Below are 15,500 nucleotides of genomic sequence, written 5' to 3'. Positions count from 1 at the left end.
ATATCTTTTAGAACAATAATGGTCAAGATAGCAACCAAAATAGCCTCTCCCTTTCTCCCTTCCATTCTTTCTCCCTTCCCACCCACCCTCCCCACCCATACTGATCAGCCACCTCCATTACAGTCCTGGGGATCACCATTGCTCTTGTTAAAACCCTTCATTTTCTCCTCCTGACCCATAGCAGTGCCTTTGATGCTTCAGCTTGTAAACCACTGAGTGATCCTAAAATGAGTTTGGAGGGTTGTAACCAGCTCTTTTTAAAAAGTTGAAGTATAGTTGAATAACAACTATAACAAACAACAACAAGCATTTTTAAAAAGACAAAAAAAAAAAAAGGAGAATGGATGGAATAGAATAGAATAGAATAGAATAGAATAGAATAGAATAGAATAGAATAAATAGAATGGAATGGAAAGAACAGAATAGAAAATATCAAAGCACCTCATGTATAGGAAAGTCTGGTTTCATCACATTTCTGCTTTAGTGTTGCAACAAAACATTCACTTTTTACTGTGGGTTATGGTTAAGAACATTTGAGACACTGTCCTATAGGACAGTCTATGGTCCTTCACATGCCATGAGGAACCATCTCTGATCGACCCTTGCCAGCCTCCTTGGCCTTGCCTTTTGTTGTGTCCCTGCCTGACGTGTTCAGTGCAGGCAATATCACGCTCCCAGTAATCCCATCTGCCTGGAATGGATTTCTTTTTCCTTTCTCTTTTGCCTGGATAACCCCAGGCACCTCCTCCAGGAGGCCTACTCCCTATCCCCAAGTTAACAGGTGCTTTCTTCAGCAATCCCATAACAAACCTTGTGACATTCCCGTTTCTGTACTGCAATCAGCCGTTAACGGGATCTGTCTTCCCTACTATACTTAAGTATTGCAATTTCACATTTCACTGTCAGACCTGCAGCACATCTTAGAAAAGAACCACACCAAATTTCTGATCTTTTTACAAAACCAAAAATAACCACACACTTTAATCGTTTTGAATGTGCAAACAGTAGCCACACAACTAGGAATAATAAAAATCTTCATCAGATGAATGTAAGATTCTATATTTTGAAAAGCACAATTAACTTAACCAAACCCCCCCCCCAGAACTCTTTCTATCATTTTTTAAGAATCAGGATTTTTTTTTATTCTTTGCATATGTGAAATGGATATTGAGCATGCCTAATAGTGCTAATTGTGTATCATTTTCATAATTATTAGTTTTCAAAACTCTCTTTTGTTCAAATTGACCTTCTTTCTGTGGGAGCATCTTTGTTTCAAAGCTAAGTTTATTCATTTCTGTCTAAGGCTGTATATGATGAGTACAGTATATGATAAGTGATAAACCCCTTAACTTGAAACATCATTTTCCAACTACTACAAATGAACCTATCACTCAGTGCTGTTACCACAAGGCTTTATAGTTTGGCTCTGGCTTCGGGGTGTTACCTGTGTTCCCTTAAGGGGACCAGATACAAGATCTTCTGACAGGGGTCATGTCTCAGAAGGAAAACCTCTCTGAACGAGCTAAATAATACCAACCTTTTCCACCTCCTTTCCTTACCTACCTTAATACCCTTATTTTATTTTTTTCTTTTTCTTTTTTTTTTTTTGCATTAATCAATTTTTTTAATTTAATTATCAAATTGGCTTCCATACAACACCCAGTGCTCATCCCAACAAGTGCCCTCCTCAACGCCCATCACACATTTCCCCTCTCCCCCAAGCCCCTCCCCATCCACCTTCAGTTTGTTCTCTGTGTTTAAAAGTCTCTTGTGTCTCGCCTCCCTCCCTCTCTGTTTGTATTTTCCCCCTCCCTTCCCCCATGGTCTTCTGTTAAGTCTCTCAAGATCCACATATGAGTGAAAACATATGTTATCTGTCCTTCTCTGACTGAGTTATTTCACTCAGCGTATTTCATTTCCAGTTCCATCCACGTTGCTGCAAATGGCATGATTTCATTGCCAAGTAGATAATACTCTTATGTTAAGATACTGCTTTTGTATAGAGCTGTGTGACCCCCGCTGCTTGTGGAGACAAGAATAATTAACCCCAGATAGTCACACTGTATTAAGCTTGGTGGATTTCGAGGGGAAATTGATTTTGGAAGGTTCTTGCATTAAGATGTTCAAATGGGGTTCTTTTCTGTCCTTGGACCTATATCTTCCCCTGTTGCAACGTGTTTGGAGAAGATGCTTCCATCTTCCTTCCCTAAATTAGAAAAGACTGCAGGGAACACGAAAGACACTGAGATGAATTTAGGAAGTGTGTCCTTCTATATCTGGGCTTCTGTAATTATTCCCATGATATCTTAGATCATACCATAAGTCATATATTTCAACCTCCATTCAAATTACCACTTCTAAAGTAACTTTGACTCATTTTTTACTCAGATTGTAAAATGAGTCTTTTACTTTTCCCTCTTAAAGTATCATTCTGTGTTGCTTTCAAACTCCAGACTCATTTGAGGCTATCTAATATTTCTTCAAAATCACAACATGCCTGTTTCTAGAACCCAACAGCGAAGGTAGAAATGAAAGCATTCATCAAAAAATAGATTAACACTTGGGCCATTTTCCCTCCTCAAAAAGTCTGAGCATCTAACATTACGAGCTCAGAATGCCAAGAAGCAAGATCACAATTTCATGCTTTCATAGTAGGGCCATTTAAAAAAATCTTTTTAAGGACTGTAAGATTGTTTTGTATATGCTTTATTACTATCCAAATGAGCTATCCGTGCCTGGCCCAAAGTCAGCACATGAAATGCCTTTCTGAATTAATTCATTTTTCCACTTAGTGCGAATATAGAGCTTCTGTGCACTCCCGCATCCAGTGTCCCACTTTCTACATTTGTGGAGAAAAAGTCAAAGGCTCTCTCTGAAGTGGTCACTCCCCTTGAGATGATGGTGTTTTGAGCAATAATCATACCTAAGTGCTTCAGAGCTCCCAAAGTGCTTACATTTGTTACCTCCATATTATAAATGAAAAAACGGAGCATGACATGAGTAGAATTCCCCAAAGTTATACAGCAATTAAGTCTTGGGGCCGTGAGAGGAACCTAGATTTGTCTGAGCACAAAGACAGGAGGTGACACTGACCATTCTGCCTGATGCTTTCTCTACAGTGACCTTCTCTTCTGCTGTATCTTACGCTTCCTTCCCACAGAAACAACACGAGAGAGTGAGGGAACAGATGGAAGGGGTGAATGCTTCTCTGAAGACGTCTTTGGATTCTCTGACAACACCCCGTCTGACCCTTTCAGAACTTGATGATATAATAAAGGTAGGGATGCATGTGGCCTGTAGGTTTGTATTTATAACAGATCGGAACAGCATCTCATTGTCACAGAACAACAGTGGAATCCAATTCAAATCTGTCAAGTTAACTGGAGTTACAGAAGTAGGATCAGGAGACTGAAGTTTTCAGTTTCCCTCATTGCATGGCGACACTACCCACATATGACTGTTTAAATTTAAACGACTAAAAGTGAAAGAAATTAAAATGGAATTCCTCCATTGAATTAGCCATATTTCAAGTGCTCAGTAGTGCCACGCGTGGCTCCTAGCTACTGAAAGGAGACCATTTTAAAGTCATCTGATCGCCATCTCATTCTTCTTCGACTGTTTCAGCGCCAAGCTCCCTGTCTTCCTCTCCATCCCTACTCCCATCACTATCCTTGGTGACACCAAAATCGAGATGGATGAGCCCACCAGCTCTCAGACCTCCGGCCCCCATAACTTCTCCTGCCCAACAAGCTTTTCCTCCAGCCCACCCTGCTTATCCCTCCTATAGCCTAATGCTACATCACAATACCTACCTCATTCACCTCAATTCATCTCATCACATAGACGTTTTATCATCTCACATCATCACAAGAAGGGTGAGTACAGTACAATAAGACATTTTTAGAGAGAGACCACATTCTCACAATTTTTATTAGAGTATATTGTTATAATTGTTCTATTTTATTATTACTCATTATTATTACACTCTTACTGAGCCTAACTGATAAACTAAACTTTATCATAGGCTTATACACGTAGGAAAAACATAGTATATACAGGGTTTGGTACCATTCACAGATTTAGGTACCCATTGAGGATCTTGGAATATATTCTCTGTAGAGAAGGGGGAGCTACTGTATAATCATTATTTGAAAACAGCTTTAACTTCTTTATCCACCTCTTCCCTTATTGCACACACATGAGAATTCTATCCCCATAGACCAGTAAACCCAAGTATCCCCAGCATCATGGCCATACCAGAGAAGCCAACATAGTGAAAAATTCACCTTCCCTTCTATCAGTCTGGCTGGTGAATTTGCTTCACGCTTCACTGAAAAACAGGAACAAAGAGAAGAGAATTTCCCTCATCTTTCTCCCCAGTTCTACCAGCTCACCTGCATTTCTATGCACACATCTACCTTTCTTCTTACTATAATTAGTGAAGTATCCCTTCTCCTGTTGAAGTCTCATCTCCTCACCTGTGCTCTGAATCCCATCCTTCCCCACCTCAAGAACGGGGCCACAGTTTTCCCCCTGAGAGTATGCCCTCTCTCTTCTCTTTGATCCCATTCTTACCCTCTACTGAACCATTGCTGCCAACATGTAAACATGTGTAAGTATCTCCTATCCTTTAAAAGAAGAAAGCCCTTGCCTGCATGCCTCTAATCTCTGTCCCATTCATTACTCTACACTGCTCAACTTCACAGCAAAACACCTCGAGAGTCATTTATAGCTGGCATATCCACCTTCCAGCCATCTGCTGCCTTCGGTACACAACCCACTCCAAATGGGATTTCACGCCCCTCCACCGAGACTGTTCTTGTCCACGTCATCAGTGAACTCAACATAACCAAAACCACAGTTACTTCTCCCTCCTCAGCATTCTTAGCCTCCTTGCTGACTAACCTTTTCTCCTTATTTAAACACTCAGAGTTTTCATCCTGGCTCCTCCAGTACCCTCCCCCCTCACCTGGTCCCCCTCCCACCTCATTGGAGACTTTTTTCCAGCCTCCTCTGCTAGCTTCACCTCTGCACATCCTCTGTGTAGTACCTATTTTAGGCTCTGCAGGCCACGTATAACCACACTCCCTTTTTTTCTGTGTGGTTTTTTTTTAATTTTTTGTTTGTTTTTATTTTTTACAACTCTTCAAAAATTTAGATAATGTCCTTAGCTAGGAGCTGTGTAGAAACAGGCCTCGAGCTGTACGTGGCCCTGAGCTGTTGGTCCATCCCTGCTCTTGATAATGAATGGCTCCATTCTCAGTCCTGGGCCCTCTTTGGTACTTACCCTTTCTCCCTAGCTGATTGCATTGAATCCCATGGCTTTAAAGAACAATTATATGCATGACCCCACAATTTATACCTCCAGCTTTCATACTTCCACTGAGTTCCAGACTCATATCCAAATGCTTACTTAAAGTTTTCCAGTAAGAACTCAGGGATTTTATCTACCACTTAGATGTGTAATAGTCATATCAAACTTAACACATTCTGAATAAAACCTGCTTCTTCCCCACCTCAGTAACCGGCACAACCCCATTTGCTCAAATCAAAACTCCAGAGTCATTGTTGATTTCTCCTCTCTCCTCCTTCCCGTTTCGATAAGACCCATTGACCTTATCTCCAAAAGGAGTCCTGGTTTCTGACCACTCCCTTCGCTGCTTCCACTCTGCAGTCCAGGCTACCTCCTCTCCAGCATGAACTGCCAAAGGAGCCTCCTACCCATTCATTTACCTCCACTCTTGCCCCTCAAGACTCAGTCTCCATTCAGTAGCAGAACAATCCCTTAAAAATATTATTTCTCCCACACAAAAACCTCCAGTGAAACTTAGAGTAAGAAACAAGGTCATTTTACCATGGTTCCTAAGTGACCTGACTCTGACCCATCACTCTACCTCAATCCACGTATCTCTTCCCCACTCACTACCTTCCAGTCCACTCCTCTCTATCACCCTCCAACTCTGCTCTATTTTTCAAACACACCACACTTTTCCTCACCTCAGGACCTTTGCACCTGCTGTCTCCAGATCTTCAAATGGCTAGCGTCCTTGTGACATTCAATGCAAATGGTGTTTTTACCTTCAATCACTCTCCAACCCATCCCACTCATACTATTTTATTCAAAATACTTTTTACTCTCTGAAATTAACTTGTTCAATTATTTGACCATTTATCTATAATCTATATATTCCCACTAGGTTGTAAATTCCCTGAAAACAGAGACTATATTCATAGTTATGCATTCTATCTCCTAAAAGAGTGCCTGGCACACAGTGGGGATATGCTGAATATTTATTTAATTAATTAATAAGTAAAGGTGGAATGTCCATGGTATTCTTTCTGCTTATACAACTAAATATAATTTTCTTCAAAGTTGTTCCCCAGATGATCTACCAAATAGCTAGAGACTTAATACTGTCTCCACAGAAATAAACCCTTTGTGCTAAGAACTATGCTACATTCTGAGAATACAAAAATAAATTAGACACAAATCTTGCCTTCCACAATTATGTAGTCTGGTGGGTGGAATAATCATGCAAAATTATTATAGTAGTGTGATACATGAACAGTAGAAATATATAACAACACTGAACTCATCCTGGAGAAATTAAGGGTAGCTTCATAAAGGAAGTGATATTTCAGCTAAAACTCGAAGGATTCATAGAACTTTTCCAGGTGGGTCAGACAAAAAAGAAAGCAAAGTTATCCTGGATAGAGAAAATATTATGTGAAAAGGTAGAGCGGCCAGAAAAAAATCAGGGAGCATTAAAGCATCGGTTACTCAAGGTTTGACCATGGTACATAATGGGGTGGGGACGGGTGAGAAATGATGAGATTGGAAAGAGGAGGGATCAGTTGATGAAGCCACCTGAGTAATCAAATGTGTTCCTGCAGCGCAATTGGCTGATTTTGAGAGGGAAAATAACATGAGCAGATTTGCTTAATAGAAAGATGGCCATTCCTGTAGGATGGTGCAGAGTGGGTTAGAAGACTTGAAAGACTAGGTTGGCAGAGCTAAATTAGATTATTCATAGAGGAAAGGTCTGAGTCCAGCCTGAGCAACACCAGCTTTTGAAGTCTCCTTCCTGGACAGTGAAAAAGGAGACCCAAGAGAGAACAGTGTCACAGAAGCTAAGGAAAGAGAGAGTTTTGGGGGAACGACAGTGACTAACACCGTCACAAACCAGAAATAAATCCAGTACATAAAGCAGGAAAGTGTCAAATGGATCTGGCAATAGGGTGTCTGACACTGGGGACCTTGGCAAGAACCATTTCTGTGGAATGCACTCAATCAACAAAGAAAAGAAGCTGGAGGGGAAGCTAGAGTCAAGGAATAGGTTTTGTTTGTTTGTTTTTAATGGGAGAGGTTAACCGGGCATGTTTATACATGAGAGGAGCCACTAGTTAGGGAGCAAGAAGAGGAGAAAACAGGGCAGCATGCCTCATACAGAAAAGGAACACTTTTCCTCTTAAAATATGAGAAAGATGTACATAAAAATGTAGCTATAATAGGGTTTTCTTTGAGGGGAAGGGACTGAAGGATGGTGGCAAAGAGTTGTTTGTGATTCTTCTTTGTTGGTATTGGAGTCTCCGAGGAGAATAGTACCCTCTATCAGCTCCCAAGTTCTAAATGAGTTGAAAAATAAATAAAATTGTAAATACGAGACCCAAGAACATCACCTTCATTTCTGATGCAGCTAAGATGAGGACATGGCTTTAGGTCTCTTAGCCAAGTGGGGTGGCTAATACTCAATCCCAGAATTAGGCAGAACTGCCCGCTCAGACAGGCAACATTGCAGGAAGGTTCACGTGGGGGCTCTGCCCAGAACAACTTTCATTATGGACAAACACAGGAAAACTCAGGCTTGCTACCAAGAGGCAGAGCATAGAGTTGAACAGAGACTACACAGTTATCCCCCCCAAAATTTACCAATCAAATAAACCAGTCCCTTTCTTAGGAGCAGAATTAGGAAAGGGGTGGAGAGGTCTGAGGTTTCAGTGACTGAGCTCCCTTCATAGGGAGGAAACATCAGGAGTACAGAAAAAAAAAAAAAAAATTCCCTGCTACAGTTAGTTGATGTCTTCTAAATAAAAAAGAAAATAAAGTAATCTGCTTAGAATCAGTTGGAGATGGAAAAAGGAAAAGTTCATGGCTTAAGAATGGTGACAATGTCGAGAATCACTATTTGAGTGACTGGGAAAAATGAATGATGCTCATTAGATTTAGTAACATAGATATCATTAGTTTAATTTCTGTTTTTTTGGAGCAGTGAAGTAAAAACCAGACTAGAGTGGGTTAAAGAGTGAGTTAAAAAGTGATAAAATAGAGACAGCTAACATAAACACTTTTTTGACGATATTTTACTATACGGTGAATAGAAAAGTAAGGTAATAACATTGGGGAGATGTATGGGTAATGGAGGGTTTTTTTTGGTTTATCTTCATTTTGTTTTGTTTTCAGGTGGGAGAAGGCAGAGCATGTCTGAAAGTGGGGGAAGCAATCCATAGAGAAAGAGTTAAAGATGCAAGAGAAAAAGATAAAAGTCTACTTGAAGTATTTTAGACTCGTATAGACCCGGCCTGAAATTTACTAAACCTCATGATAAGGAGGAATAGAGATTATCTTTTGGTGCTCCAAGGGAAAAAGATTTTAAGTCCTTCTATGTTCAACAATTCACTTTGTAAAACATTTTCTTTAGAATGCATCAGGGATTTATGCAGAAATAGACGGAGCCAAAAATGAACTACAAGGAAAGCTATCCAACCTAAGTAACCTTAGTCATGATTTAGTCCAAGAAGCCGTCGACCATGCCCAGAACCTTCAACAAGAGGCTGATGAATTGAGCAGGTAATATCCTGGTTTTAGAAATGCAAATAACTACATAGGGTGAATAACTCATTTTTATTCAATTCCACATGTCAGAATTACTGGGATACAGATTCGCAAATTGGGCTTGGGGTTGTGTTTGTTTGTTCATTTGAAGGTTTGTTAGTTGGTCGGTCTAAGAGCCAGCCAATCATTGTTTATTGCAATTGCTTTAGGGAGAGTTTTTTATTAAAAAAAAAAAAAAAAAATCTGTCGGATTAGAGGCCTGTGTTGTGAGGGGTGGTTCTGCTCCACAGTTATTAATAGGGGAACTAAGGCATTTTTATTAGGGACATAACTGCTGCACAAAATATTATCAAGTCCCTTCACAAGGTCCCAATTAGATCCCTCTACAAGGTCTAATTCTGCCACCATCACATATTTATTTCACAGACAGCATTAGCTTTCACACCCAAGGGTCTTAAGTAAAGCTGGTTAGAAGTTGGCAATACAGCTGACTTCTGATATATACTCTGGACATTCTACAGTGCCCAGCAGGAACTGTTTGATTTCAACACCTGATTAAGAGAAAATCAATTGCCAATTTTCCTCACAGCATCTAGAAGAGAGTCCCACACCCTTTGGGCACTCAATTAGTGTTAACTGAAATGTACTGAAAGTCTGGAATTGAATTCATGACCTTGAAATGATAGGTAAATAATGAGATAATTATAGAGAAAGACTACAAATCTGGCAATTAGAAATAAGGATCAGTAAAGGTCATGGATAAAATAAGAACCAATTTAACTCTTGTTCAAAACTTAAACTACCTTTTTATTCCTGATTGTCAAAATTTTCAAATATCCCTCCAAATCTTCTGAGAATTGAAGGAAAGAGAGGAGAGAAAGAGAGAGAGAGAGAGGGAGAAATAGATGTTATGTAAACTCTTCATGTGCAAAATGGCATTGTATCCACCTTAGCATCATGCTTCCAGTAAATGTGATTTTGATCAAGCCAATAAAATGGAGCTTGGATAAAATATTATTTGGATAATGTGCTGTATTGGAATAACATTGTTTTTGAGATTCCCTCCTATGGCTGTCTTCATTTTTCTTTTTTCTTTTTTTTAAATTTTTAACGTTTATTTATTTTTGAGAGAGAGAGAGACCACAAGCAGGGAAGGGGCACAGAGAGAGGGAGGCACAGAATAACAAAAGCAGACTCCACTTAAGCATCCAACTCTTCATTTCAGTTCAAGCCAGGATCTCAGTTTCATGAGTTCAAGCCCCACATCAGGGTCTGCACCATCAGCACAGAGTTTGCTTGGGATTCTCTCTCTCTCCTTCTCTCTCTGCCCCTCCTCCACTCGTGCTGTCTCTCTCTCTCAAATAAACAAATAAAATCAAAAACTTAAAGTTCTTTTTAAAAATAAATAAATAAGTAAAACGGAATAAAATAGAGACACAGGATTCAGGATGAGCTGCAGAAGTAAAGCGGTGCTTATATTATGGAGGAAAAAGTGTCAATAAAGTGAATTATTCTATGAATATATTTAGAATTTGAAATTCCAGTTCAAGAAATAGTTCCGGCATAATAATAAACCCTGATGTTTGTTGGATGACAGGCAGGGTAGCAAGCATTTCACATATTTTGTCCCTGTTGTACCTCATATCAATCCTCTGCGACATGAAGCGTTTATCAGCCACTATGTGAGAGCGCCCACTGCATGATGGGTACCCAAGAAATATTAGATGAACCTTAAGGAGTCCAGAAAGGGGTAAAGGCAGAAAACATGGTGTATGGGGCGAGGGAGGAAATGGGCATGAGAAGGGCTTTGCACTTCAGAGAAGCAGCTGGGCCGTAGGAGTGAGACAAGTCATAACAACCTGTATCCTGGTTCCTTCTATAAAAAGGGAATAACAATGTCTACTTCATGGGTGTGATAAGAATTAAAGACGTACTATATAGAACAAGTCCAGCCCAGTATCTGCATATAGATGCTCAGTATGTGTCATTCCCCTTCTTAAAGGGAAAATACGATGTTTTATAAAGTGAACAAAAGGTTGAGTAAGTAGAGTGCAACTAAGACTTAACACCACGCTGTGGCTATGCACCCTCTCTGAGAGCCTTGGTTTCTTCTATGGGTAGAAAGTAACAATGCTGATTTGGGTAAGTAGGTGAGGGAGGACTGTGGGTTCATTCCTCTGCCTGACTGCCACAACATAAAGAAGCCGTTGCTTGAAGAGGTGCAGAGGGCTGATTTAAATCATCTTTCTTTTTTCCTGTGGCCACTGCCAGGCAAACAGCTTCCATGAAGCCAAAATGGGGTAAAGTCTTAGGGGCACCAAAGGCAGAGGAAAGCAAAGAAGATGTGCTCCTAGGAAAGGCAGCTCAGGAAAACCTTTCCAAGCCAAGTGACTTTAAATAACAGGAAGGAGGTCCCTGTGGTCCCGGAAATATTCCAATCAAGCCATAACAATGGTCCCATTTCCCAAAAAAGTAAGAAAGAGAAAAAGGACGAGTTTCTTCTTTTACAGGAATTTGCACAGTTCAGATATGAACGGGCTGGTACAGAAGGCTTTGGACGCTTCAAATGTCTATGAAAATATTGCCAATTATGTTAGCGAAGCCAATGACACAGCAGAATTGGCTTTGAACATCACTGACCGGATTTATGATGTGAGTGTTCCCTTATTTTTTTAAGATTTTGTTTTGAAGTAATCTCTACACCCAACATGGGGCTAGAACTCACAACTCCAAGACAGAGTCGCACACTCCACCAACAGAGCCAGCCAGGTGTACACACACACACACACACACACACACACACACACACACACCGAGTATTCCCTTATTTTAAAGTTCATTTACATGCTGCCGTCTCCCAGCTTATGAGTTTTCTGTTTTCTAATGTCATCTCTTGAGCTTCCAGTGTAATACGAATGGCAGAAAGGTCAAGAAAACTAAGAAAACAGCATTTTATTTGTGTTATGAAGGTTTCAGTAGTTCAAGATGTGCCATACTCCTGTCAGCAAATGCCAGTGTCTTTTTGACAGCATTTTTAAACCACAGTCCCTGAATAAACCATATTTAAGATTACTCCATGCTGATAGAGAAGTTGCTTTATGCACACATTCACATTTTTTCAACTCAAAAACTATTTATTGAGTGGCTTCTATTTGACAAGTACTTCAGAGGGGACTTGACCAGGCACTGTTCTAGATTTACTGAATTTTCCTTGAAAAATGTTTACCGTGAAAACGTCATGCACTTTATCTTTTCCTGTTCACATTTGACTTTGATTTTGAGCTATGGAAATGAAGTTGTACGAGTCTTGCTTGGTGTTTAGCAGAGAAACGGTGTCATTTAAATCTTCAATCCATGAGAAGTGGATTTCTTCTGCTGTCATTCTTATTCTTTCCATACAATTCCTTTGTAGGCTGTGAGTGGGATTGATACTCAAATTATTTACCATAAGGATGAGAGCGAGAACCTCCTCAATCAAGCCAGAGAACTACAAGCAAAGACAGACCCTAGTAAATATGTTTTCTACCTTCCTTCTGATTTATAGCTGCTTCTCTCCTTTCATACAGTGCTTCTGCATGTGGATAAAGATTTCAAAATCCTAGGATTAAAAAACAAATGATCTTTTTTTTACATTATTTTCCCCATTTTATTTTTATTTTTTTAATTAATTTATTTATTGTTTAATTTACATCCAGGTTAGTTAGCATATAGTGCAACAGTGATTTCAGGAGTAGATTCCTTAATGCCCCTTACCCATTTAGCCCATTCCCCCTCCAGCAACCTTCTGTTCTCTATATTTAAGTTTCTAAAAACAAATCATCTTTCAACTGAATAGCACATTAGTAGTTCCTGCTGAAATTCAAGATATAAAAGAAACAAAGATGGGATATTTTAAAATAAATTGTGGTTTAAAAAAAAAAAAAACCTTCCATGTAGTGAAACATGTGGTAGATACTCTTGCTAATAAAGTAGGCTAATTAATAGAAATTTACCATAAATACCAATTTTCATGGAGATGATGCCATTAAATACACTTAACACTAAAACTATATTGGACATAAGTCAGTCTTCCTTGGACAATTCAGAAGACCCTTTAAATTTTTACAGGAATTAATGAATAAGCATTGGGAGAGTTAGGAAGATAGGACACCACACGGCCATCTGGTTATTCGCTCTTTCCTGTATTTGTGTTCTACAAGTTTACGATATTTGGGACAAGCCTAATGGCCATATGGGAAGAAGCATTTCCAAAGGCTAGTGTTTGCGTGTGTGAAAGCAAGCCCATCCAAAATGGGGGAGGGAAGAAAAAATAAAAGTGAAATCATTTTTGTCAATTCTGAATCTTGGGAGCTACTCTTAAAAACAATTGCAGTGATTAAGAATTTCACTAAACATTAATCATCTCTGAGCCAATGACCTCATACCTAAGGATGGTGGCTCACTGACTAATGAGGATGGAAATCCATTATCCAGCTAACTTCTAACTACCACCTGAAAAAAAGACCAAGTTTGCAACAAAAAAGGTCACATAATTTTATCAAAGCAATCAATCTCAATTCTAACCGTATGTTTTCTTTTTTTTTTTTTTTTACAAAGAGCACTACCTAGAGAAAAAAATGCATTTGTTTTCTTATATGCTAAATATTTAAACAGCTATGATAAAGCAACTATTGTTTTATGCTTGCTGGGTAAAGAAAGGCAATAAAAATGTTCTAATTAATTATATAAGTCTGATCTTGAACTTACTTTTTAGAAAAGAATTAGAATATTACCTGCAAAAAATTGAGAATATTAAAAGTAAAATATATTTTTTACTGAAGTAGAATTAACATGCAGTTTCATATTAGTTTCGTGTGTACAATACAATGATTCAACAACTCTGTACATTGCTCTGTGCTCATCACATTAAGTGTGCTCTAAAAAAGGAAAATATTTTTAGGTAAATGTTGCCATGTCCATATACTGCTTTGTTTCTTGTGATGTGAAGACCAGAATATGTGGATCTTCATGACAGTGACTTAAATATTTTATCCTCCTTGATAATTTGCAATTTTCTTAATCTTGTCATTATTGAGTTATTGAACCTCATGAAAACAATTTTTCTTTTCTGGTAATGGTATCTCTTCAAAGTTCTATATTTTAAGTACAGAGAAAATCTATCCGTATAGGTCTCTGAATATTTCTCAGTTCTGGTCATGTATTTCATGATCTTGTTTGCTTAAATTTCTTCACATATTTATTTGCAAAAGGGACACCAATGGGGAGTTAGGACTGCGTGGACCCGAACTTTGCCTCCCTTTAGATAACACACATTTGTGATATAAATTCAGATTTTCAGATTAAACTATTCATCTACTGAGTTTCATTACAATTTCAAATTACTGTTAATTCATTTCCAAATGACTTTATTAGTAATCTTTATATCCCAGACTTCCTTTTCTTCATTATCTCTATGAAATAGTTAGCAACCTATAATAAACTCAGGAAGCTGCTATTTAAAGGAGAATTCTACTGAATTCATTTGTAAAATGAAAAATGTTTATGTAAAACAATAAGTTTCAAATAGGACAGACTTTTTGTGAAACATTTTTTTCTTATCAACTTCCAGCCCAAAGTAGAATTTTTTTCACCTATTTTTATCAAGGGCTCCAAATATAGAGTTGAATATATTCTTTCTTGGTGTATCAGCCAGTGTTTTTTGCAGCTATAAGACCCAAAAGGAAGAGCTGAAAAGATTGTTTGTATTAAAAATATTTAAAAAACAAAACTAAAAGAGGGAGAGGGGATATAATTCAAGTACAAAGTATGTTTAAGTCCCTCCTTAAATTCTGGAAAATTTTTGGCATTACCCAGAGGAAATGAGAAAGACGTGCCTGTACTTTGTTTACATTGTACTTGGTGACAGAATCAATTCAGCATCACTCATTGTATACCCACTATACACAAAGGGGGAAGATAACCAAATAACAAAGCAACACGCAAAGACCGTATAATAGAAAGAGAAAGTACACCATGGGAGACAGTATATTTACAAGCCTATAGGAGAGAAAAAGAGTATAATAGGAGGTGAAGAAATTATTTCTCTGTCTGTCAAAAAGCATAAAGTTCCTGACGCTTTGGAAATAAACAAAGCATGAACCAAGAATTCTTGGGAAAGTTCATCCTTCGGTTCAGACAAGATACTACATCATGACTTGCTTGGATTTGCTCCAAAATAACCCATTATGATTCTATGCTATAAGCGGACTTTCAAGAATAGTTCTGTAAGAAAAAGACTAAGAAAATCTGATAGGCCTATGTAAATAATATGTATACATTTAATCAGTCATTAAACCCTTCCCACAAAGAAATCTCAAGGCTCAGATGGCTTTCCCCGTGAATTCTTCCAAACATTTAAGTAACACCACTTGTGTATAAATTCTTCCAGGAAACAGAAAAAGAGGAAATATTCTCTAACTTGTTGTATTAAGCCAACAAACCTAAGATACAAAACCTGATAAGAACATTATAAAAAAGGAAAATTATAAGCCAGATTCTCTCACAGAGATGTGAAAATTCTAATCGAAATATTAGCAGATCAAATCTAACACACATAGAAGTGATAATACATGATCAAGTTAAGTTTATTCCAAGATTTCAGGGATAGTTTAACATTTAAAACATCAAT

At 38.4% G+C, this 15,500-nt stretch overlaps 1 protein-coding gene across 2 annotated transcripts in view; it reads left to right on the top strand.

The window, feature by feature from the left end:
* Positions 1-15,500, top strand: part of LAMA4 (laminin subunit alpha 4) — a 142,895-nt gene that overhangs the window by 80,849 nt on the left and 46,546 nt on the right. For both annotated transcript variants that reach the window (XM_030316187.1, XM_030316188.1), the window contains exons 12-15: positions 3,161-3,277; positions 8,700-8,848; positions 11,344-11,485; positions 12,246-12,342. In XM_030316187.1, the coding sequence (XP_030172047.1) occupies positions 3,161-3,277; positions 8,700-8,848; positions 11,344-11,485; positions 12,246-12,342 (505 nt within the window). The remainder of the gene's footprint in view (positions 1-3,160; positions 3,278-8,699; positions 8,849-11,343; positions 11,486-12,245; positions 12,343-15,500) is intronic.

The sequence above is a fragment of the Lynx canadensis genome, chromosome B2, assembly GCF_007474595.2.
Source record: "Lynx canadensis isolate LIC74 chromosome B2, mLynCan4.pri.v2, whole genome shotgun sequence".
Taxonomy (NCBI): Eukaryota; Metazoa; Chordata; class Mammalia; order Carnivora; family Felidae; genus Lynx; species Lynx canadensis.
This window is presented reverse-complemented; position numbering and strand designations above follow the sequence as displayed.